Consider the following 27,361-nt stretch of genomic DNA (forward strand, 5'->3'; position numbering starts at 1 on the left):
ATTTCTCTTGTAAAAAATTAATAAACAGAAACCTCAGTTAAATAGAGTAGAGAGATCAGAAGGGGGAGCCCTCATGCCCTGCGACATAGCTGAGTCCAGCAGGTAGAAGAAATACTCTTCTTTCCTGGCAAGGATTCAGCCAATGAAAAGCCATAGACTCTTTGTTTAGTATAGCTCTCTCAACTTCCTTTTCCCCTCTATAAAAGAGTTCACCTTCCCTTGCCCTGCAGGGATTTGCACAGGGCTCACCACAGTTGCAGACTCCAAATTGTAATTTTCTGCTGATCCCAAATAAACCCATTTTTGCTGGAGAAATATCTGGCAGTCTGTTTTGGGTCAACATCCTTTAGAATGGTTGATGGCAAACTTATTACATGTAGAAAGAATTTAGAAATTGAGTCAACAAATAATGAATTTTAAAGTTAACAATACTCAGATTAGTTGCTGCAAATCCTCCTTGGCCTTTACTTTTTTTTTTTTTCTCCCACAGATAGAGCACACACAATAATCAGAATTAATTACGGGAGTACTGATTAGTCAGGCAGCCCAAGGGGGAATGAGCTGTTGGACAATGATAAATAACTAAAGCTTACCTATTTAATTGCCAAAATTTATTTCAACTAGTTTTAAAAGAAATATTTCTAAAATGCTTAACCTACTTTTCTTCGTTCTAGGCAGAGTATACTCAACACAATTTAACCTTAAGGATATCACAATAGCATTTTAATTATGCACAATGACACTTAGAGAACCACACTGATATTTGTTGGATTGTTTGCCCTTTCACTGGAAAGTTCCAGACTGTTACAGATTTTGTTTTCTGTCTTTTCACCTCTTGCTATCTCTTCCCTTCCTGCCTGCTTATGAACTGTCTACTTGACTCTAGTAGAATTTCCCTCCCCTTTCTAATTGCTTTCCCAACCTAAAACAAGTAAGAAACAATAAAACAATCACACTTCATTCATTAGCCACTCAAAGATGAAAAGCATAGTCCTTGGCAGCCCTTAAAATGTTCATAGTTTAATTATACTAAAAATGGTGCTATGGGAACCCAGAGGACGGGCATCTAAACAAGTCTGGGGGTTTCAGAGATGGCTTCCTGGAGGAGCTAGTTCTTAAACTGAAAAACAAAGGATGAATGAGTAGGATTTGATAGGCAAAAGAAGGTGAGAGAATGGGTAGAGAAGAAGATCAAGTGTACAAGCAAAAGAAATAGCATGGTAATAATAAAAATAGGGATACCTCACATTTATTGAATGCTTATTATGTGAATTAATTTACTAAAATCCACATAACAACTCTATAATGCACAATTATTCCAATTTTAAAGGTGAGTAAACTGTGGCACAGAAAAACTGTGTTTTGCCCAACAAAACTAAAGTGCCAAAGTCAGAACTTGGCTCAAAGTTTGGCTCTAAACCTCACACTTTTGACTCAGGCAGTTTGGCTCTAAAGCTCACACTTTTAACCACCATGCTATATTGCTGATTTATGCAAAGTTATGAGAGCTAGAGAGGATGTGGTGTTTTGGGCAAGCTACTACAAGAAATGTACAAAGCTGGAAGATTGCAAATGTGCCTGAGTGTTGCAGAAGAGGAGGCAGAAACCAGATCTGAGGAGGCTTGTAAGCCAGGCACAGGTGTTTGGATTTTATCCCGCAGGCAGTAAGAGCCACCCAGCAGAGGAGTAGCAGTATCACATTGCCTTTGATAAAGATTTCTGTGAGTTAGAATGGAGAAAAACAAGCAGAGGCTAGAAGTCCAGATAGAAGACTATTCCAGAATGCTATGTGAGGCAATAAAGATCCGAACCAAAGTAACAGAAGTGGGGATGAAAAGAAGGGGACAAATTAGAGATAATTAGGATACTGAATTCATAGAATGTATGACTGGGATGAGGAAAATTAACGATAGGGCAAAATTAAATATAGCTCTAGTCAAAGCAGAAAACAGATTTTGAGGGGTGTCGAGGTAATTAAAAAAAGGTTCATTTTAGACATGCTTGACGTACTTGTGGGACAATAACAACATAAAAACAGCTACCACTTATACTGAGCTTAGTGCCAGGCACTGTCAAAGAAATTTACATGTACTGATCCACAGAATCGTCTAGGCAACCCTATGAGGTATTTATATTAATTTCATTTACATGAGGCAACTGAGAAGTTAAGTAACTCTGCCAAAGGTCACAGAGTTATAAGTGGCTGAGCTGGGACTTGAGCCCATGTACCCCAGATCAGAGTGTATTCTGCCTTTAATAGAGACACGTCAGTTGTATAGATGAATCTGGCATCCAAGAAGAATAGTTTAGACTAAAGATAAGGATTTGAAAATCATCAGTATATATAGATGGCAGCTGAAGTCATGAATATTCACTTAGATATAAGAGTATGCAGTTTTTCTCTAAGTATGGTTCTTCAATCACTTAGGTATGAATACCGTGAGGATATTTAATAAAAGTGAAGATTCCTGGGTATCACCCAGGTCCACGGAAACAGAATCTCTGAGCATAAGGCACAGAAATATATAATTTTCACTCCCCAATTGATTCTTATGCAAAAAAGTTTGAAGATCACTGATGAGGAATGAGCAAAGAAATGTGTAACAATGACACTGAGTTTATTAGAACTGTGCCTACAGTGTGAGTAAACAAGCTCTGAAGAAGTATAGTAAGGGCCTAAGCAAGCATCTGATGGATCTTTTATCAAATGTAAGTCACCACCTATTGTAAGATGCACTATTCTTTCACATACCACAAGAAGAGAAAAATAGGAGACCTCTCATGTAAAGCTGGAACAACAGAAGGGCCACAAATACTGTGTAGAATAAATGGAAACTAAACCCACAAAGCAGAAAGAGACAGCAAGAAAACTTGAATGCCTCTACCTTTCAAGTACTGGGCACCAGGTAGAGGGAATTTTATCCAAAAGACAATTCTTACACAGCTTTACAGTCTGAATTCACACTACCAGTGGGGTAAAAATAAAAAACAAAACAAAAAAAATATAAATCTCAAACAGAGAATTTAATTTAAAATGGTCTCAGGTAGTAGTGCAAATGACTGCTAGAGGCAAATGCAAGTCCTTTCTGAAGTAATCTGATTTCAATCCAGGCCAATAATGATTACAAGATGTATCCCTATTTTAGAAGTGTTTTTAAATGTGAAAAAAATGTCTTAGAATCACTAAAATGCAGTAAATGGAATGTATACCAAGCTATTCTGAATGCCCAGAAACTTTGGGGTGGATTGGCTACTTTCTGGCTCTCAAAGGTACTTCATACATAATTTCATATAGGTGTTGATTTGTTTTTAAAAGTAAGAACTACAAAACAAAGATTATTTAAAATTATAAAAATCCTTTTCCTTCCCATCACATTAAACATTTTTAATTATTCCTCTAAATATAAAAAATCTCATCCATAAAAAAAATATAAATCAAACAAACAAAACAACCAACAAGTGAGATCAGACAAGTTGTACCCCAGAGCCCATGTAAATGCTTCAGCGTTCACTGGAACTTTGAGAACTAGATTGCAAAATTCACCACAGGCCCTGGTAACAGTCCAGACACAACAGGAGGAAGAGCAAACTTTGCTCCTGCCAAAGATGATGATTTACAGTCCCAGTCCAACACTTGGTGTTCTTTCTTTCTCTCACAGGCCACAAACATACTATCTTAATATTTTCATTATATCCAGAATACCCTGGCCCTTTTTAAGAAAAATTGATCCCTTCCTAACAATGCCGCCGTGAAAAAAAATTCCTTTAGCACTTTTATAATTTTCCAGTAAAGGAGTATATTCCTTGTTCAGACATGCACTTTCCATCTTTTCCAAGGGTAGTATAAAACACTGCACAAATTACACACCATAATTGCTCTGGGAACTTAGAAAACTGCAATTTCATTGAATAGCAAGCATATCATCCAAACAGGTGGTTAAAGGACTAAAATGGCTTTAGAGTGAAAGTAAGCACCAATTGATCACTGTGAGGAGTTCCCTAATTCAAATGTGTGACTTACAAATAAACTAGTTATACAGCCAAACTGCTGGCTTCTCCCTACTTTTAGTAGATGAAGGTCCTCAAAATCCCTCTCACAGCACAATCTGTCTAGAGCAATTGGTAAAAGAATTCAAATTTGAATCTCACTCTTGCCACTCCCTGCCACAGTACCTCTTTCACTCAGGAAAGCTATTTCCTATCCCAGGAGCAAATGTATACATATATGTATATACATGAGTATAGGGATTTTTCTAAGACTGCAGAAAGTGAAGTTTCCCACATCCTTACCTACAATTTAATATTCACTTTCCCATAGAAACAAGAGAATAATGGTTTTATAGTGTCACTGCTGTTCCAACCATGTTATAAAACTATTGTTTCGGGACTTCCCTGGTGGCACAATGGTTAAGAATCCGCCTGCCAATGCAGGGGACACGGGTTTGATCCCTGGTCCGGGAAAATCCCGCATGCTGCGGAGCAACTAAGCCCGTGCGCCACAACTACTGAAGCCCACGCACTCTAGGGCCCACATGCTGCAACTACTGAGCCCACGTGCTGCAACTACTGAAGCCTGTGCGCCTAGAGCCCATGCTCCGCAGCAAGAGAAGCCACTGCAATGAGAAGCCTGCGCACCACGACGAAGAGTAGCCCCCGTGTGCAGCAACTAGAGAAAGTCCACGCGCAGCAATGAAGACCCAACACAGCCAAAAAATAAATAAGAATTTTTAAAAACAGAAAAGTTTTTTTTAAAAAATATTGTTTCTACGTGGATCTGTGGAAAATTCACTCTGAATGTCAATGTCAACCTACTTGGTAACTCTTGGGATAGTTTGTTAGCACAGTTTATGTACTATGTAATATTTAATGAAACAATTTTTTTAAGTGGCCCATAATCCAATTATACAGAAACTCCTATTAACATGTTTTTTAAAAAAGTAGTATACCCACAGGTAACAAAACTTAAACAGCACAGAGAAGCACAAAATAAAAAGTAATAACTTTTCTACTCCTAGACCGTTGACTCCCAACCACATCTACTGCTTTCCCCTCTCTGAGGATAACCACCAACAGCAGATTCTTAAGAATAGAAAGAAAAACAATTATTCATATACCTAAGTACTTTTCTTTTGGTGACTTTCCTGTCATATACATCAATCAACAGGAAAGATTTATCAGATTCTAGAAGCTTGGCAATCTCTTCGATTATAGCATTACTGGTTCATTCCTTACCATTGCATCCCTGTTGCTGTTGCTACTCTCTTGGATTAGTGATGATGACTAATTCTTTTCTGAGGCATTTCCCCCTCCATTTCTATGGATCTGAGGACTGAATCTGCATGGTTCTACTAAAGAATATGATGTAATGGAAAGAGCTCTGGATTGAGTTGTAAGACCTGGGTTCTTTCCTGTTTCTGACACTTACATAGCATGTAATCTTAGTTGTTACTTCCTTTCTCTTAGCTTTGGAAAATATAAAGTATTATGTAAATATACAGTGGTAGAAGTAGAAGTGATAAACTCTTTATCATTCTTTTCTCGGAGTTTCAGTTTCCTTACAACTTAGCCTTTACATATATATTAATCTCTGACATAAATTCTTCCCTTCCCTCCCTGTAATAATTCAACTTCCTGTATTTCTGTTTCCCAAATTTTTCTGACTTGTCAGGTTTTCATTCCTACTAATTAGCAATGTAATTCCTCTCTCTCTCTCTCCACACACACACACACACATTCTTGACATTAAACTATTTCTGAAGTTATTACCGCTTTACATTTCTAGAAATTTTACCTTTATAGGGACTTCTGTTCATATAATGCATTTCCATTCTCCCTAATGAGCAAAGATACTTGTAACCTGTACTGTTTGATAAGGCAGTATAGCATAGTGGCTAAGAGGTGGGCTCTGCAGCAAGACTCCTTGGGGGTGAATCCTGTGTGATCTAAGGCAAGTTTCTTAAACTTTCCATGGTTTTCCCCTACCTATAAAATGGGAATAATAAGTCTATATACCTATTTCAGAGAATTATATGTGATGAATCAATACAAAGTTCTTAGAATAGAGCTTGACTCATAGTTAGCACTCGGTAAATCTTATTGATATCTAAAAATCTTTATACGTTGAATATCACGTCCAAAATTTTGTTAGTATAATCGTTGATGTCCATAATGATACTGAGAAACCACAAAATCCAAAAATCCCTTTTGAACTATCAAAACCTAAACTATATCCAGTACTGTTCTAGTATCATGCCATACTATGAAGTTTCCAAACAGTAGTCTATAAATGGTATATAAGATGACTTTTCACAAAGTGGAATGCTCCATTTCCCACAGTATTTAACTTAGTTATAGTAACTTTACACTGCTGCTGTACAAACCCAATTTTTATACCTAAAGCCTTCTTTACACCCAGCCCTCCTCAAGCGACAATATTACTTTGGGGGTTGCCCTAATATATTTGCTTTTTATCTACTCAAAATGATAATTTATTTCTTGTCAAGTACTGATCACCATTTCCCTGAATTTTAAAAGTTCACATCCACTCAGATGTCCCAGAGGCACCTCAAACTCATATCTGAAACTTAATATACCATCATTCCCCTAAAAACTCTTTTTCTTCTTAGATTTTTAATCTCACTTAATGGTATCATCCCCCTACTCCTCAACCCTCAAGTCCTGAGGATTTCAACACCTAAAACACTTCTTGAATCACCTATACTGTCTCATCCTTACCACCACTACCTAGGTGCCTTAGCCTAGGCCCTCATCATTTTTTGCCTGGACTACTACAATGGCCTTCTAAAGTGATTTCCCTGACACTGATCGTGTCCTACTAAAACTATACTCTTCTCTGCCTCTAGAGTGATCTACCTAAAATTACAATCCAGCCATGTCACTTCAATGCTTAAAACTCTTCAGTGACTCCTCACTGCCTTCAGGATAAAGATCAAGCATGTTCTCAGGGCCTCGATGACCCATTCTCTATCAATCTAGTTCTTTTCTTCTGCCTGCCTATACTGAGTGAACACATTTCTAGTGTTCATATTGTATTCTCTTCCTAGAATATTCTTACCCATTATGCAACACACAATTTATCAGTTAATCTGTCCATGAAGCTTTCCCTTTGCATACCTATATGCTTAATATATTATATTGAAATAATCTGTTCATGTCCTCCCCATTAAACTGAAAGCCTTGAGGACAGGGATCAAGTCTCATTCATCTTTATAACTTTAGCACCTAATTCAATACTTAATAAATGCTTGCTAAACTGAAATGAATTAAAGGCCTAAAAGCCATGCAGAGTTCTAAGATAAATCCTAGTGACAAGTCATCTCAATATGAGGTAAAAGGACGATGCCTATGCCATTCAGACAAAAGAGGGTTCTAGTCACTAACAGTAGTGCCTGAGTTATTCTTTCAAAAAGCAACACACCTAGGTTTGTCTCCTTAGCATCCAGAGCTCCATATTCATAATTCCAATTCTTATTCCTATTAGCAAGCTGCAGTATCTTAACCACACCAACTTTTGACATGTATGTCTGAAGTGAACAACTGTTCTAAAGGGCTGAAGTAATCTACTGATGGACAGAGTTGTTGACAGGCTGATCTGTAAAGAGACACCATTAAGCCCTTACTTTTTTTCAAACCGAACTTGTTGGCACAGCTGTTAAGGTCTTAACATGAGAAATAGCATATGTTATTGAATAGCACAGAGGGAAAAAGGACAAAACCAGATTTTCCTGCCTAGCTGAGGTAGAAGCTTAGTTAAGATAATCAAAATACATTTTACTTAAAATGCACCTATGAAAATTTGTATGACCTTCCTCTTATATCTTCCAATTCTTCATTAGTTTCCAATGTGCATCCTTTACTTCTAGCTAACTGTGCCAAATGCTGAAAGTGTTGAGGGCCTCCCAATGTACCACTAGCAGCCAAACTACAAGAGGCATAGAGAAGACCCTATTATGATGGCTAAACATGAGATATCTTTATTGTTCCTAAGAACTTCTCTTGCATCCAAATAGAAACTACACCTGTGACTGTGTCGGCATAACTCACTTCATTTAAGATTGAGATGACTTTTCAGTAAAGCTAATGTTAGGAATCTGCATAATTTTCAGTTTTCATTCCACTTCAATTCCAATACTATTTGCTGAGTGCCTAACATGTGCCAGACTTTGTGCTAGACATGGAGGTAGAAAGAGGAAGAGGGCATAGTCTGAGGGGAAATAAATGCAATGCCTAACCAATGTGGGCCTTTGAACTTGCTCTAAACTAGTACTAATCTGGTGTCCCACAAAAAGTGGGGTTGACCCTCCAATGTTGCTTTCATCATGGTAACCAGCCAAGTTTGCCAGTCCAGCTCAGATGAGCCTTAGCTAAGACAGACTCAGCCTCCTTTCGTCCTCGAACTAAAACCTTCCTATTGGCCGCAAACTACATTTCATTGAAAGGTATATAAGGGTTGTAGCACAGCAAAACCAAAAGGCATGGCCAAAGGCATTTGCACTGATAAGTTCAATCATTAATAATATTATTCTTACATATATGAATACTGCTAACAACTTCTTATACTTACATTATATATAAATCCATAATATTTTACTGTGCTAGCTGAGAGATTAGGGTGAGAGTATTTGGAAAGAGGTTTGACAAAAAACTGAAAACAATATATATACTGTTTTTTTCCCCGATTACAAAAGTAATACATGCTCATTCTACAAAATTTGGAAATGACAGAAGAAAATAACAATCACTATAAACTCTAGCAATCTAAGATTGTTAAGGTATTATTAATACTTTGTTATCTATTAAGTCAATCTTTTATTATTTTAACCAAAGTTAGGATTGTATCATACAATGTTTATGTAAATTGCCTTTCTACTTAACAATATATGATAAACATTTTCTTGTATCATTAAATATTCTTTTAAAGTATAGGTTTTTTTTAGTGGCAGTAGATAAATATTTATGTAAATTACGAATTTTTTTTATTAGGATACAGGATATAGTGTTAAGTTAAAGACAGTTTTGATGCTTCTGATACATACTGTCAAATTGCCTGGAGCTATTTTATTTTATTTTTTAACATTTTTATTGGAGTATAATTGCTTTACAATGGTTAGTTTCTGCTTTATAACAAAGTGAATCAGTTATACATATACATATATCCCCATATCTCCTCCCTCTTTCGTCTCCCTCCCACTCTCCCTATCCCACCCTTCTAGCTGGTCACAAAGCACCGAGCTGATCTCCTGGAGCTATTTTAAATTAAGACACTACTGGAGCTTTGCTTAGACTGAGACGAAGTCCTAAAGTTCACAATTCTTACCATGTCCTGAGACTATTTCTCCAATCTATAATATTTTTAACTTTTACAAAGCCATCAACTGTCATTAATTTAGCATTAGCTTTAACATATTTGTTAATTATAGTTTGTGTGATTTAATTAAATTGCTTTAAGAAACTTAGTTTTATTTTAGCAAGGTCTGGACACATCTGCCTTCCTCTGTAGTTCCTTAAGAGCAGAGACCATATCTTATTCATTATTCTATTATCCACTGGCCTTATTAAATGATAGTCACTCAATAAGCATTTGCTGCACTTGATTCAATTAATGTAGAAATACATAAAACGAAACACATCTAAGGCTAACAGTTAACAAACATTTATTAGTATATGTAATGCACACATTCTACTTCTCTGAAATCCGGATTCAACTTTAAATTATACTTGGCAACATTTTTTTCTTTCACTGTGGTACATAAAGTAATGCTGTGCCTTACAACCTCTGGTATCTTAAATTCAATGAATAAAGTCTTCATAAAACCATACATTGAGAACATTTTTCTCATGCTACAAAATGAGTAAATGCAAAGTGCTGATCATGGATCTCTACAGCTGCACAAAGATGTGAGGGGCTATCCCCTATAGGTGGCTCCCCTGCTCTATTAAATCAGTGTGTTAGGTCTTCAAGGCCAGAACTTCACCTTATTCATCTCTGTGTTTCTAGCATGTGCTCTCTAGGGGCTCAATAAAGATCAGCTAAATGAATAAAAACATTTGGCTTGGGGGACGGGAATGATTGGGTGACAGGGGATGAGCCACGCTGTAAAGGAAGAAAACAAATTATAAATATAATGTGACTTAAGAAATAAAAAGAAGGAAATATACTTATTATTCTAAATATTTAAAGATTATAGATCTACAACTCACTATGGTTTATACAGTATTTATCAAAATGTGTCCTACGGAATACCAGTTTTATAGGATATTAATTGGAGTTACTCCATAAATTAAATAGATTTCCAGGCAAATAAAATTAAACTAATTTGGGGAAATTAGTAAAACAACATTAACCAACTTCTTCACCAGCAAATTTTATCAGTATATTTAACGTTCTACTATCATTTTGAATTTTTCAAAACAGAGATAGAGCATGCATCTCCCAAACTTATTTGCAACAGAAAACTTTTTTGGGGGTCCTCCTGAGAAATCAGCGTTCCACAGAACAGACTTCAGGTAATGTCTATATACAGAATCTTCAAAGCAGCTCTACACGGAAGACAGTTACCAAAATATCATGAGATAAGTAACTGATAACAAAATAACAACTGGTAACAGAAATAAAGAGAAAATTGTCTAAAGCATCCATATTGCATACATAGAAATTCATATTTCCAGTGGAGGAGAGTAAAGGAAGAGGAGTAAAGAGACTATCCTATAAAAAAAGGGTTAAAGATTGTAGTGTTCATGCATTTAAGTTCACTTGATTTAGTAAATAACTACTCTGGTATATCTGACTAAATGGTACCCCAAAATTGTAGTGTACCTTCAAAAGTACCTGACAGAATCATGATATAACCAAATTATTTGGTAGATACTATAATTTTTCTCATTAACACAACTCATGAAATAAGTAGGGTTCATAGAAGAGACAGTAAAATTGAGTAACAGAATTCAAACAACTGGCATAAAATTATTTTAGAGCAAGAAACAGAATTTGTCTCTTGTATGTTCTAAATGAATAAAGTCTGAAAAAAAGAACATATCACAAGAGAAGTCTCACAGCCATTATCTATTCTTTTTTGAACAGAAGAATATAAGGAAATACAATTAGGTTCAAACAAAATGAGAAAAGTGAGGAACATTAAATACCTGGGGTCAGAGACTCCTCCAAAGCACTGCTACTTACTGATGGGGCATTACATTTGGATTTGCTGGTATGGTGGCAATAATATCGAGTTCTAACTAGTTCTGTGACCTCATCCTAATTAGTAGCTTAACTTCTCTACAACTTTCTATATAAAATAAAAGGGTTGACTTAAGTAATCTTGAAGTTTTCATCCATTTCTAAAATTCTAATAAAAGGGAAGCAAATTTACAAACATGTTGAAATGTTACTTAAGCTTTTGCCATAAATCTTGAGTTTAGAAACATAGGGATAATGCCAAATAAAAATTTGTAAGTCCTTAAACTTACTATAGAGTTTTAGTAATCAAAGCAGTGGCATAAGGAGAGACAAACAGACTGATGAACAGAAAAGAGTCCAGAACCTGACTCTGGTACATATAGGAATTTGGTATTATGAAAAAGAGGGCATTTTCATGGGGAAAGGATTAACCAGTCACAATTTGTGCTGAGATAACATACTACCCATATTGTAAAAAATAAACATGTATCTCCACTCCATGCCAAAGACAAAAATAAATTCTAGCTGGACTGAACACCTACATGTAAACAACAAACCAGAACTGTTTTAGAAGAAAATATAGAATATGTTTCAGACTTTGGGTAAGAAAGATTTTGTAACAAACAAGACAATTTACAACAAGGAGAAGGAAAAGGGATTAAAAAGTGTACTAAAATTAAAACTTCTATGCAACAAAAGACACCACTGACGAAGTTTTTTTGAAAAGGAACATATATAACAGATAAAAGATTAGTATCTGAATTACAGAAACAACTCCTATTCTACAAATCATTAAGAAAAAAACAAACAGCTCAATTAACAAAGGGACAAAAGATATTAACGGTGGTTAACAGATGAGAAAATATGAATAGCTAAAAGCCAAAAAGGTACTCAACTTCAGGAAATGTAATGTAACCCGGAAAACACAAGTTAAAACAACAATGAAAAATTATTTCATACCCATTAGATTGGCAAAAAAACCTGTCAATATATAACAAGGATGTGGGGAGATGAAAATTTTCACGAACTGCTGGTGGGAGGGTCAACTGATGTAAAATTCTGGAAGACAATTTTAAAGTTCTGATGCTGTATATACTCTATAACTCAGCAATTCCACTTCTTAGTACTTATGAATGAACCCTAGAGAAAACGGCACATGTTAATTTGGAGATATGTATAGTGATGTTCATTGTAGCCTTGCTTGCAATAGAAAAAAATGAAAAAATAATCTAAATATATATTAACAGGGAAATGAGTAAATTGTCATATTCATACAATGAAACACCATAGAGCAGCTAAAATTCAAAAACTAAATCTACACTTAGCTACACGGATAAGCTTTGAAAATATATCATTGAGTGAAAAAAGCAAGTTATACAATGATATATCATAAGATGTCTGTTTTGTAAAATTTTTTTAAACACAAAGACAATATATTACATTGCCAAGTGCACTTCCACCACACACGTAATTTTTCCTTCCATTATAAAAGAATTAAATTAGTTAAATTCTGTAACACCATATACAAAAATAAACTCAAAATGGTTTAAAGACCTAAATGTAAGACTGGAAACCATAAAACTGCTAGAGGAACACAGAGGCAGAACACTCTTTGACATAAATCGCAGCAATATTTTTTTTTCTGATCTGTCTCCTAAAGCAAAGGAAATAAAAGCAAAAAATAAACATTGGGACCTAATTAAACTTAAAAGCTTTTGCATAGCAAAGGAAACCACTGACAAAACAAAAAGACAACCTACTGAAAGGGAGAAAATATTTGCAAATGATACAACCAATAAGGGGTTAACATCCAACATATATAAATAGCTCATACGGCTCAACATCAAACAAACAACCCCACTAAAAAATGGGCAGAAGAAATGAACAGACATTTTTCCAAAGAGGAAGATGCTCAGCATCACTAATTATCAGGGAAATGCAAATCAAAACCACAATGAGATATCACCTCACACCTGTCAGAATGGCTATCATCAAAAAGAACACAAAAAACAAGTGTTGGTGAGGATGTGGAGAAAAGGGAACCCTTGTACACTGTTCATAGGAATGTAAATTGGTGTAACCACTATGGAAAATGGTATGGACGTGTCTCAAAAAACTAAAAACAGAACTACCATATGACCCAGCAATGCTACTCCTGGGTATATATCTGAAAACAAAAACAAAAACACTAATCCAAAAAGATACATGTACCCCAAGAGAAAAACATATACTGTATGATATCACTTATATGTGAAATCTAAAAAATACAACAAACTAGTGAATATAAGAAAAAAGAAACAGACTCACAGATATAGAGAACAAACTAGTGGTCACCAGTGGGGAGAGGGAAGGGGGAGGGGCAATATGGGGATAGAGGATTAAGAGGTACAAACTATTATGTATAAAATAAGCTAGAAAGGGACTTCCCTGGTGGTGGAGTGGTTAAGAACCCAACTGCCAATGCAGGGGACACGGGTTCGAGCCCTGGCCCAGGAAGATCCCACATGCCACAGAGCAACTAAGCCCGTGCGCCACAACTACTGAGCCTGCACTCTAGAGCCTGCAAGCCACAACTGCTGAGCCCACGTGCCACAACTACTGAAGCCCGCATGCCTAGAGCCCATGCTCTGCTACAAGAGAAGCCACCACAATAAGAAGCCCGCACACCGCAACGAAGAGTAGCCCCCGCTCGCTGCAACTAGAGAAAGCCCGTGCGCAGCAACGAAGACCCAACGCAGCCCAAAAAAAAAAAAAAAAAAAAAAGCTAGAAGGATATATTGTACAACATGGGGAATATAGCCAATATTTTATAATAGTTATAAATGGAGTATAACCTTTAAAATTGTGAATCATTATATTGTACACCTGTAACTTATATAACATTGTATATCAACTATACTTCAATAAAAATATTAGATTTTATAATTAAATAAATGAAGCAAGGAAGCAAATGAAGCAAAATGTTAACAATTTATCCATTCCAAGAGGTAGGTAAAAGGGTTTTATTATATTATTCTTATTTTTCTTTTTGTTTGAAATATTTAAAGTTTTTAAATGACACAATGACACAAAATTTTAATACCTTACCTCTATATATGTATATATTCACATAAAATATGTGGATAAGGAAAACAAGAGTAGGAAAAAAAAGAATGAAGCCAGCAGTGAGATTGGTCTATAAAATTTGTCATAAATTGTGTGTGTATATATATATGTGTGTATATATATATATACACACATATATATGTACAGGTCATAAATTGTGTATGTACATATATATACACACACATATACATATAGTGAGTTGGCTCACAAATATTTAAATAAGGGCAAAATGAATATAGATTTTTTTTAAAAAACAATAAATTGTTTAATCTATTAAAGTATGCCAGAAATGCTGGAGATTTAGACATTCAAAGCATATTATAGTAAATCTGGTAACATCAAAGACAGAGGAACTGGAGAAAATATTAAAAGAGTAAATCTGATTTAAGTGGTTCATTCATTTATTCTTGAAAGATAGAAGCAAAATACATAAAAAAGAAAAAGAATTCTTTTCTGAGAATAGTATGCATGACAGTGTTTCAGAAAGTAGGTGTTTTAAGGCTGAAAAGAACATAATTCAAATCAATTTTGTTACAGACACGTTAAAAATAAAATCTAAAGATTCAACATTTAAAAGCCTTTATGATTCATCTGGGCAACACACAAACACCAAGGTACACATATAATAAACAATTGGTTGATAAACTATTTTCCAACAAGCCAAAGTAAGAAAAACCAAGTATTTCAAGGCAAACCTATTCATGTTACTAAATGGTAGATAATTAGGAAAATTTCCTTTAAAAACAAAATTGAAGTCAGTCAAAATATAGGGAGATATTTAAGGTTCAGATGGCTTCAGTGTTTCACAGTATAAAAGAGTGAAACTATTGGAGAGAAACCACAGGTGGATTTTTGCAAGCCTGTATGACTAGGCAAAATAGCAAAGAAATGGCAATGTGAACAAATAACAGGGTGTTTTAATTGAAGTAAAATATTCCTAATTGTAGGAAGTCTCCCCAAACAATTTGCACATACAGCACTCAGCCAACTGCACATGTTAACAATAGATAACAGTAGAGCAGCACTAAAATGGAGCTGTTAGTCCAGTCTCCTGATGTGTTTCAGATAAAGCTCTCCCTGGTCCCATCTTTGGGCTGATTTCGAGCCTCTCGCTCAAGGAACAGTTTTGAAGAACAAAACTTATATAGTTGTGAATATTCAGTATATTATTTGTTTTTTAAAGTTTCTGTCACCTTTTAATATTATTGATCAAAGTAATTAATAATTTCAGATCCAGGAGAAACTTTCTTAATAAACATATAAATGAATCTAGGCACAGATCTTATACCTTTCACCAAAAAGACCCCAACTCAAAACGGATCATAAACCTGTAACATAAAACACAAAACTATAAAACTTCTAGAAGATAACATAGAAGAAAATCTAGGTGACCTTGAGTTTGGCAATGACTTTTAGGATACCAAAAGCACAACCCATGAAAGAAAAACTGACAAGTTTGCCTCTATTAAAATTTAAAACTTCTGCTTTGCAAAAGACACTGGCAAGAGAATGAAAAGACAAGCCACAGACTAGGAGAAAGTATTTGCAAAAAACATATCTGATAAAGAACTTGTGTCCAAGATACACAAAGAACTCCTACAACTCAACAATAAAAAAAAGAACCACTCAGTTTTACCGACCTGGAGAAGTTCTTCTAAATTCCATAATATCTATTTACTTTATTTGCTGCTGGAAAAATAAGGTAGACATTATAAAATTAAGAGCTCTGAATTAAACAGTATAAAACTGCATCACATTAAATAAAATTTTATGTGATTGGTAATTATATTTTCTTGAAATATACATTCTTTACATTTTTTATATCATATAGATATGTTACAGATGAAATATGGTGTTTTTAAAAATTTCTATAACAAAGCTGGACATGGAGTCCTTGCTCAGAAATATAGTAATCTCTCATTTTTCTGTTTTATGAAAAAAAAATCATAATTGCCATATTTTTACTTATGGCAACTTTCCCCAATTAAGAAGCTTAAAATGCAAAATATTATTAAAGCTAAGTTGTAAATTTGGGAAAAATGAAATATAACTCAAGGATCTCATTATAAAATCTTAGAGAATGCCAACAATAGTAGCATTATACAAAATAACACTTTTCAGTTCAACCACAAAGCACTTTATAAATATTTCATTAATATCAATCAAGTTGAAGGACAAGTATTATTTTACATAAAGATGATCATTTTGATGATACTGTTTCTTTCATTTTTATTTTTTATTACATCTTTATTGGAGTATAATTGCTTTACATGTTGTGTTAGTTTCTGCTGTATAACAAAGTGAATCAGCTATATGTACACTTATATCCCCATATCCCTTCCCTCTTGCATCTCCCTCCCACCCTCCCTATCCCACCCCTCTAGGTGGTCACAAAGCACTGAGCTGATCTCCCTGTGCTATGCGGCTGCTTCCCACTAGCTACCTATTTTACATTTGGTAGTGTATATATGTCCATGCCATTCTCTCACTTCATCCCAGCTTACCCTTCCCCCTCCCCGTATCCTCAAGTCCATTCTCTACGTGTGCATCTTTATTCCTGTCCTGCCCCCTAGGTACTTCAGAACCATTTTGTTTTTTAGATTCCATATATATGTATTAACATACAGTATTTGTTTTTCTCTTTCTGACTTACTTCACTTTGTACGACAGATTCTATCTAGGTTCATCCACCTCACTACAAATAACTCAATTTCGTTTCGTTTTATGGCTGAGTAATATTCCATTGTATATATGTGCCACATCTTCTTTATCCATTCATCTGTCGATGGACACTTAGGTTGCTTCCATGTCCTGGCTATTGTAAATAGAGCAGCAATGAACATTGTGGTACATGACTCTTTTTGAATTATGGTTTTCTCAGGGTATATGCCCAGTAGTGGGATTGCTGGGTCATATGGTAGTTCTATTTTCAGGTTTTTAAGGAACCGCCATACTGTTCTCCATAGTGGCTGTATCAATTTACATTCCCACCAACAGTGTAGGAGGGTTCCCTTTTCTCCACACCCTCTTCAGCATTTATTGTTTGTAGATTTTTTGATGATGGCCATTCTGACTGGTGTGAGGTGATACCTCATTATAGTTTTGATTTGCATTTCTCTAATGATTAGCGATGTTGAGCAGCCTTTCATGTGTTTGTTGGCAAACTGTATATCTTCTTTGGAAAAATGTCTATTTAGGTCTTCTGCCCATTTTTGGATTGGGTTGTTTGTTTTTTTGATATTGAGCTGCATGAGCTGCTTGTATATTTTGGAGATTAATCCTTTGTCAGTTGCTTCATTTGCAAATATTTTCTCCCATTCTGAGGGTTGTCTTTTCGTCTTGTTTATGGTTTCCTTTGCTGTGCAAAAGCTTTTAAGTTTTATTAGCTCCCATTTGTTTATTTTTGTTTTTATTTCCATTTCTCTAGGAGGTGGGTCAAAAAGGATCTTGCTGTGATTTATGATACTGTTTCTTGAGTGCCAATTGCTAATCTAAAACTTTACATTATCTCATTAAATCTTCACAACAGCCCTGGGAAGGCAGGTACTATCCTCCCTTTACAGGTAAGAAAACTAAGGCTATTTCATCTCCCACATTCAAAGTTAGTGAGGTTAAACAACTGGCCAAATTCACACTGCCAGTAAGAAGTAAAGTTGGGATTCAAACCCAAGATACTGTGACTCCAAGGTCCATGCTCTTCTCACTATTTGAATCTATAGCTACATCTCACAAAGTACACTTAGAGTTTCATGTACAGAAGGTGTTCATAAGCAGTACTGGTCATTGTTCACCTGAATGACTCATAAGTCCCTCAAACAAGATGATTAACATGTGCAAACCTGGACTCAGTATCTTTCCATCCAAGACTGGTCTTCCTAATATATTCCCTACTCTGATTAATGGAAGGAGTTACTCTTTACCATCTGGATAGCAGTCCCCCAGGCATTTCCTTTTTTTATCTCCATGATCCAAACAGTCACTAAATCCCATTGAGTCTACCTGCTAAACATCACCCTTCTCTCATCATCACTTACACAGTCCTTCAGCTACTACCCTATCTCTATCCCTCCCTGTTCAGCCAAACTTCTTCAAAGAACAGTCTATATTCCATGCAGATTGTATGCTTAAGGGCAGTTCCTAACGGCAGCTTCTTAATTGTGCTGCTGTATAATTAGTGCCAATCATAGAGCTTGTCCATATTAGGTTTTCAATAAATACTGGACAAATGAATGCAAATATCAGGCTTTCATTCCTCCATTCCCCTGTAAGTGCACTGGAAAAGGTCATTTTCTGATAGGAAAATGGCACTGCCTTCTTTAATAAATAAAACTCAGATCCTCTGAGGTTGACAATGGAAGAAGAATCTCTACATGCAGAAGAGGAACTTATGAGTTAAATCTACAAGCTCCAGTTCTTGTCCTTAATATTCACTTTCCCCTTGGAGATCTCATTATCGCTGTCCCTCCTCACTGGCCTCACTGGGAGAAGGGTGCTGCTTCCCTTATAATGCTAGAGCCTTGTTAGATCTATGATTATGACTCTTTCCCTTATATATCTTGATACAGCAAAGATAAAGTTATAATATTTAAATAAGACTTTACCAAAGCCAGAAGATAATAAAAGAGAAGAAAGCACAGACACCAAAAAAGTAACCAGGCAGTGAATCTTAAAAGTTAGGATTTTCTCTCTGAGGCTTTTAGGCCCTGTTCTATCATAGTTCCTGATCTACCCTCAACTGGTGAGCACTATTTTAGCACCCACCACCCAAGAATCCATGCTTACCATATCCCCTCCTTAAAGACTAAACCTAGGAAAGAGAACCCAGAAGGATCCAGAGTTACCTATCCCCACTTACTTAAATCCTTTTATCCAAGTTGTCGTTTCCTGATCTGGAACCGACATTTTTGGTAGAGGTGAACAAGAGAAATGCCAGCCCTTTAGGAGAGACTCTCCTATCTTCAAGGAGCAGCATGGTTTTACCCTAGGCCAACCCAAGTCAATCAATCTTTATCTCAATACAGCATAGTAATTCAATATTAATATGGGAATACACGCCAGATGCATATATTATAGGGTAACAGAGACTACCTACTGTCAAACCATTCAGTAACTTTAGCCTTCTAGACATGTTGGTAGCATTCTGCATATTGACTAGTCATTTCTTCTTGAAATTTTCAACCCTGGTTGCCCATTTCCTGGTTATTCCCTTCCTTCTCTGGTCAGTTTCAGACTACCGTGGCTCTTATTCTGCATCCTCACCATAGCCAACTGTATTTGCTCCCATGGTTATAGTATAACACTAACATAATGGTTAAGAGTAAGCTTTGGATCAACTCTAGCATTTTTTTTTTTTTTTTTTTTTTAGCTATGTAAGGGCCAAATAATATAAGTGCAAAGCATTTAACAGACTGCCTGAACCGCAGTAAGCACACAAACATGGTAAGTTAAAAGCAAAATAAAACAAAATACTCTAATAGGCTGATAGTTATAATACATCTCTAGCTCAGACCTCATTGTTGAGCTTAACATCAATGTACACCCCTATGATATGTGGGGCCTACAAAAACTTAGAAATAATATTACCTTCAGAAGGCTAAACTATAAATCAGTACATAATGGACCAGAGCAGATATATGCAAAGTTAGCTTATAGAGACAGAATGGCTCTAACACCAGAGACTAGGCTACAATATAAATGTTTTAACATATTTAAAGACATTATGTTTTCATCAAAAAGAAGAGCTGTCAGGAATAGAAAAAGTAACTCAGAGGGGCAAAAACTGGAGGCAATTTAAGCTCTACTGTAGAGGTTCTCAGAGCTTAATGCTATTAAGTGACCACAACATACATCTAATTTCCTTTGTTGTGATTCCAAGCTCCTAAGCAACCTGGTGATTTCTCATATAATCTTCCTACACAGAAAACCCCTTAGTCAGAGAATCAGTATGCTATCAACTTGACAAATATCTCAAAGTATATCAATAAACTGGCATCCTGATAAATTCATCAGTCAAGTGTGTGTGTGTGTGTGTATCTCACAAACTCTGGTGCACGTAGCAAGATTGTGTTTGTAAGTGCACAAGACTTAGCAGCCCTGTTTTTCTTACAGTTAATTCATCAATGAATTTCATAGTGAAGGCCTCTTGTTGGAGACCAGCCAGTCAGCTTTTTCCTTGACTAGAGCACTATTCATTTAAAGCATAAATGAACGTAGAGGACAGTCGCGTATATTTACGTAGAGTATAAAGTAGAGGATATCCTCTACTTTATACTCTACGTAAATATACGCAACTATTTTATAACAGGATGAGACATGCAGGAACATGGTAAAGATATCAGCAAATCCAGTTTCATGAGGGTGAGCACTACAACTCACTAGCAATAAAAGTTTTGCTCACTTTTTTTTTTAAAAAATTGTTTATTTATTTATTTAGGCTGTGCCGAGTCTTAGTTGAGGCACACAGGATCTTCGTTGTGGCATGCAGGAGCTTTAGTTGTGGCATGCGGGATCTTTAGTTGCAGCATGGGGGAATCTTTTAGTTGCGGCATGAGGACTCTTAGTTGCGGCATGCATGTGGGATCTAGTTCTCCGACAAGGGATCAAACCCGGGCCACCCGCATTGGGAGCGCAGTCTTACCCACTGGACCACCAGGGAAGTCCCAGTTTTGTTCTCTTTTAAGACTAATCTTCTAAAATGTTTTCATTATAAAATACCCTCCTCCATCCATTAATTATCTTGTGTTTTTGTAAACAACAGGTAAATATGCAACACCTTTGAAAATTGACATTACATTTTTCTTCCATTCATTCTTTCATCAAATATTTATTAAGTTCATTCTAACTGTCAGACACTGTACTCGGAGCTGGAGATGATGTGCAAAAATTGGCACAGCTGCTGCTCTGGCCTGCTTAAGCTTTAGAAGCAGATACACTTAAGTCAAATTATCACACCGACAATCGTAAAACTACATTTGTAACTTATTAGCAAGTAAAGTATACAGCACAATAAGAGTATGCAATAGGGGCATTTAATCAGATCAGGTAAACTTCTCTCAGAAAGTGATATTTCAGCTAAGATCTACAGGAACAGGAGTCAAAGACTAGGCTAGAACAGTCTAGATAAAGAAAACAGTACCATACTCACTGTCTCTAGCTCTTCTCCTATTCTCTCAAATAAAACACCCTTCTGGCTTTTCTACCCTTTACCGCACTGAAACTGCTCTCAAGATTCTTAATGAGCTCCACGTTACTGTATGCAGTGATCAGCTATCCTCATCTCACTTGACCTAGAGCGGCATTTAACATAACTTAGCATTCCTTCCTCCTCAACCACTTTCACTTGGCTTCTAGGACGCCACACTCTAGGTTTTTCTCTCGGTTCACTGGCGAATCCCGCATAGTTGCAGATAAATCCAAATCGACCCAAACTCCATGGAGTGCCTCTTTTTGTGATACCAGCTATTCTCAGTGTTTATCTACTATCAAAACACTACTGTGAAACTTAAAATTTTATCTATAGGCAGATCTTTATCCTCATCTCTGGACTCATTTATCGAACTGCCTGCTCCACACCTCTAGATGTGTCTTAGATGTCTTAAGAGGCATCTCAAACGTAACACGGCCAAACTAAACTCCTGATTTACCCTGCTACCCCAACACACAAACACACAAAGTCATGGAGACTTTCTCATGACCCTGAATGGTAATTCCCTCCTAGTTGCTCAAGCTAAAAACTTGTAATCATCTTTGACTCTTTTACTCTCACACCTCATATCCAATCTGTCAGCAAACCTGTTGGCTATACTTTCATAATATACCCAGACTCTGGCCTCTTCCCACTGCCTCCACTGCTATCACCCTGGCCCACTACCACTACCATCTTTCACCTGGACTATTACCTTACCTTCCTATTTAGTGTCTCTGCTTCTACGCTTGCTTCTCCATGGTCCATGATCAACGCAATGTAAAAGAAGCAATCAATTTAAAAAGTCAGATCATGCAACCCATCTGCTCAAAACCTTCCAATGGCTTCCTATCTCAATCAAAAAAGTCAAAGTTCTTTCAATCACCTACATGACCTCCATCCTCTGTGACCTCATGTTATTCTCCTCTCCTGCCACACTGCTATTTGTCAAATGTTTAATTTGACAAATTAACAGGCCTTTGCACTGGCTGTTCTCTTCACAGAAACGTTCTTCCTCCAGGCATCTGCATGACTTACTCCTCCTCCTACTTCAGATCCCCTCAAATGTCCCCTTCTTGATTAGGTCTTCTCTGACCACCTTATTTAAAAGTGAACCTTTCCCCCCAAAACCTGGCACTCTCCATCCCCCTTCTGAGTTGGTTCTTATTTTTCTCCACTGCATTTGTCTTCATTTACTATACATGTCACATATTTATTGTCTATCTCTCCTTAGTAGAATGTAAGATTATGAGAGTAGGGACTTTTGTACATTGTGCTCAGTAGTATAACCTCAATGTCCTGTTATATAGTAGGCACTCAACAGATATTTGTTGAGTGAACAAATGGATAAAAAGGAATATGAGAACCAGTGACTGAAGAAAGATCTGTATGGCTGAAGCACAGATAGGTGGAGACTGGTACACTAAGTGAGGCTGGAAAGGTGGAAATGGACCAAATGACATTAGGCTTTAAAAAGAAATTTTGCCTTTAAGATCAAGGCAGGACATCACTAAATGGTTTTAAGAGAAATCTGAATTTTGAAACAGTTATTCTGGCTACTGTGTGGAGAACTAATGGAGAAAGACCAGAGTGAATAATCACTATTGCAATGGTCTTGGCAAGAGATTATGGCAGTTTAGAAAAGACTGTGCTTATGTAGATGCACGGAAAAGGATGGATTTGAGGGATATTTGGGAGATAAAATTGATAAGGCTTAATAATAATTTGGATACAGAGGTATGAAGGACATTAAGAAAGACATGGGTTCGAGCCCTGGTCTGGGAAGATCCCACATGCCGCGGAGCAACTAAGCCCGTGCACCACAACTACTGAAGCCCGTGCGCCTAGAGCCCGTGCTCCGTAACAAGAGAAGCCACTGCAATGAGAAGCCCGCGCACGTCGACAAAGAGTAGCCCCTGCTCGCTGCAACTAGAGAAAGCCCACGTGCAGCGACGAAGACCCAACGCAGCCAAAAATAATAAATTTATTTTAAAAAAAAAATAATGCTTAGGTTTCAAATTTTCATCATAAGTGGATGGTAGTGCCCTAAAGTGAAGTAGGGAACACTGGAAAACAATCAGATTCACAGGTGATAACCATGCATTTGGTTTTAGGCATGTTGAGTTTGAGGTACTTTGAGATATCCAAGAAATATCAAGGAGATGTATATAAGAAAGCTGAAAGGTGAAGCTGGATGGAGCTATAGATTTAAGAGTCATAGGTGGTGGCAAAACCATGGCTATGAATGAGATCATATTCAATTACACAGCAAAAAGGAGACTCGGACTTAAGAAACTACCCTACCCTTTGTGGGCTGGACAAAGGAGGATGAGCCCCTCAAAAAGAAAAAAAAAGGAATGGCTTTTTTGGTTTTTGAAATCATACTCATAAGAAGTTCTCATTTTTTTAAAATTCTGATTTAAACCAGTAACATTAGAATGTCAAAGGCTTTCCAAATTAAACCAATTCATCAGAACTATAAATCTCTTCAAGGATAGATGACTTTCAGAAACTATCTGGAAAATTCACAGTACCTTTCTCTTTGCTGCTTCAAAGTACATCAATACACAAAAAGCGATCCCTCTCAAAATATGTATGGTTTTGGCTTATTGCAGTTTCCTGAAATTATCTTCTCTCTCTCACTCAGGGCCTCACCATATGCTGTTCTTTTGGCCCTCTTTCCCTGAGATGAAGAATTCCCTGACTTCCCAAGACTGGGTTAAGTGATCTTCTTTCTAGCCATCCCAGTGATATAGTACTGTATGTTTAATGTGTGTACTGTGTAGTATGTTTAACCATTAGTTTAACTAGATAACAGTCTTTTCCACTGTTGTATACTTAGTACCTAACAAGGCTAAGTTTTAAGAAACACATCTATTCTGCAACGTGAAGGATTAAAATCTAATTTGGTTTTCAGTCCATTGACAACACTTCAAACGTCGACTTTCCTCAAGAGGAATGACTTTTTAAAATCAAAGTAATTTGTAAACAAATGATTTAATCTTTAAAAAATACTAAATTTTGGAGATTTTTATATGTCTTTTTTCATATGGTATCCTTAAAGCCTGCAAAAATTCATATTTAGGAATACCGGGGATTCTTTCTCCTTTAGTCTCATACAAAATGGATCTGACAACTCTCTTTGAAAGCCTGGCTTGGGGTGACATTTGACTGAGCAAATAAACCACACCCCCGTGCAATGGCAAACAAAGGTGCAATTGCACAGGGGTACCTAATCCATCCCGCGCGAGCCCACTTGAGAGAGCGGATGCAGAGGCAGCAGCGCGGAGCACCCGTTTCCACAGCATGCTCCTTGCCTGGCCTTATGCTGCACCCTCCGACCCTCAGGATAGCAACCATTCCCAAATTCTCGCCTCAACGCGCCCTCGGGATTGGGCACCCGGACTAGTCCTTCCCACGTAGATTACGAACAGAAGTCCCTGGACTAAGCATACAGCCCTAGATGGCTTGGTTTCTAAAATCCCAGAGAAAATGAAGGAAGGAAAAATCCTGTCAAAGGAAAAGTGGAAACAAGCCCACAGTGCTCACCAAACCGACGCTCTCAGTCAATCTCCGTCAACGCTAACCGTTGGCTCGCAGGCCGCCACAGGCAACGTCGCAGTGGCTCACGGGGGCTGTAGTTTCTGTCGCAAACAGAACGCGCCGGGAGCACCAAAACTATACTTCCCAGAAGTCAATGCGAGTACGCCCTGCCTTCTTAAACCTGGGTTTGGCGTAATAAAGAGACCGTTTCTATTTTTAGGCTGACCTTAAATTTAGATTCAAGAACTTCCAGGTGTACGTCTGTGCTACACTCTCTGCCGTGCTTGTGTACTTCAGCTGTCCCTTATTTTCCTTTCCCCTTGTTCAGGCCAAAGAATCCAAACCTCGGAGCACAGAAAACGCCCCCCGGCGCAGAGTAACTGCCTTTTAAGGCGCATGCGCGCTGCCCGCCGTCACGCAAGCGTAACGGCCGGTAGCGGTTGGCGGCCGCGCGCGGACTTGGGGTCTGGAGGTAGCCTGTGGGAAGGCGGGGTTTTTTCCAATGGCTTTGCCTCCGCGGGTCGCGTCTGCTTGGGCGGGGAACAGGGCGCAGGGGCGGGGGCGGCTCCTCGTTTGTGCCGGGCGGAGAAAGGGGAGGGGCTGGGGGTGAGGACCCCATCTTCCCTCCCCGCTCCCGCCCTCTGGGCCGAGCCCCACCGATGGGGCTGGGCGAAGGGGCGGGCTCTGCGCCGCGGGCCCAGCCGCTCCACCAGCTTCGCGGCCCAGCCCAGCGCTCGGGGATTGCGGGGCCGACCTGTGCCTGTCTGGCCTGGCGGGCGGTGGGCGAGGACGCAAGGATTGGAAAAGAAGCGGCGTCTGCCCGGGGAGTCCGGAACCGGCAGGCCGGAGACGCTTTCCCCCAACGCCGCCACCGAGACAGCGGCTGCACGAGGCTGCCGCCCCCCCGGGAGCGCCAGGGTCTCTGGCCGCCAGGGCTCTGCAAGCCTTCCCAGCCAGCGCCCGGCCGTGAGGGAGGAGCTGCGGAAGGCGGGGACTGGTGCCGGAGGAGGGGCGGGGTGGGAACGCTCCAGAGAACACCGTGGCTGCACAGACAAAAAACACCGAATGGCTGGTGAGCGTTCAGGTGTTACCAGCCTTTTTGGGCAGAGTAAGGGTTTGACAGCTCCGCAACGTGAGGATATCCGCTGACCCCGAGAGACGGAGGAGAACACTTTCCCGACACTGCCTGTCCAGCAAAGCCAGCGCTGTAAGGTTTCAACTTTCCAACTTTTTTTTTCAGTCTCTGACCAGAAGACTGCCCCTCCGGACAGAAGGAGAGGGCGAGCTCTATCTTGTAGATCGAAGACACTTCTGGCTCCAAATGTCACCCAGACGTATGTTTTCATGACGATTCGAGTTCTCTGATTTTATTCTTACATTTCTCGTTTTTAAAAATGCAAAGTGCTTTGGGGGACATGCTGAAAGGTAACTGAAGACAGCAAAGAAAAAACTCCAATTGTCATGGCTGAAGGAGAGAATGAAGTGAGATGGGATGGACTGTGCAGTAGAGATTCAACTACTAGAGAGACATCACTGGAAAACATTAGGCAGATCATTGTGAGAAAAACCGAGTGTCTTCGTTTGGTGAAAGAGACACCTTATCGTCCAGCAGACGGCCTTTCAAATGCTGTTTCTTTGGATGGGTTGAATAAGCTTCTTGCTCATCTGCTTATGCTTTCTAAGAGGTGTCCCTTTAAAGATGTAAGAGAGAAAAGTGAGTTTATTCTGAAGAGCGTCCAGGTAAGAAATAGCATTTTAAGTACAACTGTTTATCTAGTAATGTGAAGTTTTACTTGCAGATATTCACTTTGTATTTGCTTCAAATAGGTTATAATTTGAACCACTCAACATCTTAAATTTAGACTGTTTTGTAAAACATTGAATTTGGGGTTAAAATTGGACAAGGTGAACTAAAGTAAAAGTAATTTTCAAATACAACTAAACAAGTATTGTCTTTCTAGAGAGTTTTAGCAGAAATGCATCATTCCTCCATTGGGAGATTGGGATTGACATATATACACTAATATGTATAAAATAGATAACTAATAAAAACCTGCTGTATAAAAAAAAATTTAAAAAGAAATGCATTCCTCCTGGGCAAAATATGTGAAAATTACAGTTAATTACAAATAAATACTTTTCCTTATATTCATTTTTATGTGTTGTTGGGAAGTGTAGCCAGTATGCTTTTCACGTTGCTACAAACAGTGTTCTCTGTGGAAAGTTTCACGGTTAAAACCCTCTAAAATGATAAAGATATTAAATGTTTCCTGGTCAGCTTGTTCAAGATAACTGGTGAAACAATTTCCTCTTGTTCTTAAAAAGAAAGCAAA

General features: G+C 37.7%; 2 protein-coding genes across 7 annotated transcripts in view; one reads left to right on the forward strand and one right to left on the reverse strand.

Annotated features, from left to right (window-relative positions):
* The window catches only part of CEP57L1 (centrosomal protein 57 like 1), a 54,040-nt gene extending 28,013 nt beyond the window's left edge, over positions 1 to 26,027 (reverse strand). For 3 of the 4 annotated variants that reach the window (XM_061207719.1, XM_061207721.1, XM_061207722.1), the window contains exon 1: positions 25,035 to 25,140. The gene's annotated coding sequence lies outside the window, so the exon portion shown is untranslated. Of the gene's footprint in view, positions 1 to 25,034; positions 25,141 to 25,782 lie in introns of those variants that run through there. The other variant, XM_061207720.1, reaches the window with a different exon arrangement.
* A 6-nt stretch (positions 26,028 to 26,033) lies between these two features.
* SESN1 (sestrin 1) overlaps positions 26,034 to 27,361 on the forward strand; it is a 121,032-nt gene continuing 119,704 nt past the window's right edge. Inside the window, exon 1 of one of the 3 annotated variants that reach the window (XM_061207715.1) lies at positions 26,034 to 26,768. In XM_061207715.1, coding sequence (XP_061063698.1) covers positions 26,490 to 26,768 — 279 coding nt within the window. In that variant the 5' untranslated portion in view covers positions 26,034 to 26,489. The remainder of the gene's footprint in view (positions 26,769 to 27,361) is intronic. The other 2 variants (XM_061207714.1, XM_061207713.1) reach the window with 2 other exon arrangements.

Source organism: Eubalaena glacialis, chromosome 12, assembly GCF_028564815.1.
Source record: "Eubalaena glacialis isolate mEubGla1 chromosome 12, mEubGla1.1.hap2.+ XY, whole genome shotgun sequence".
In the NCBI taxonomy this organism is placed as follows: domain Eukaryota; kingdom Metazoa; phylum Chordata; class Mammalia; order Artiodactyla; family Balaenidae; genus Eubalaena; species Eubalaena glacialis.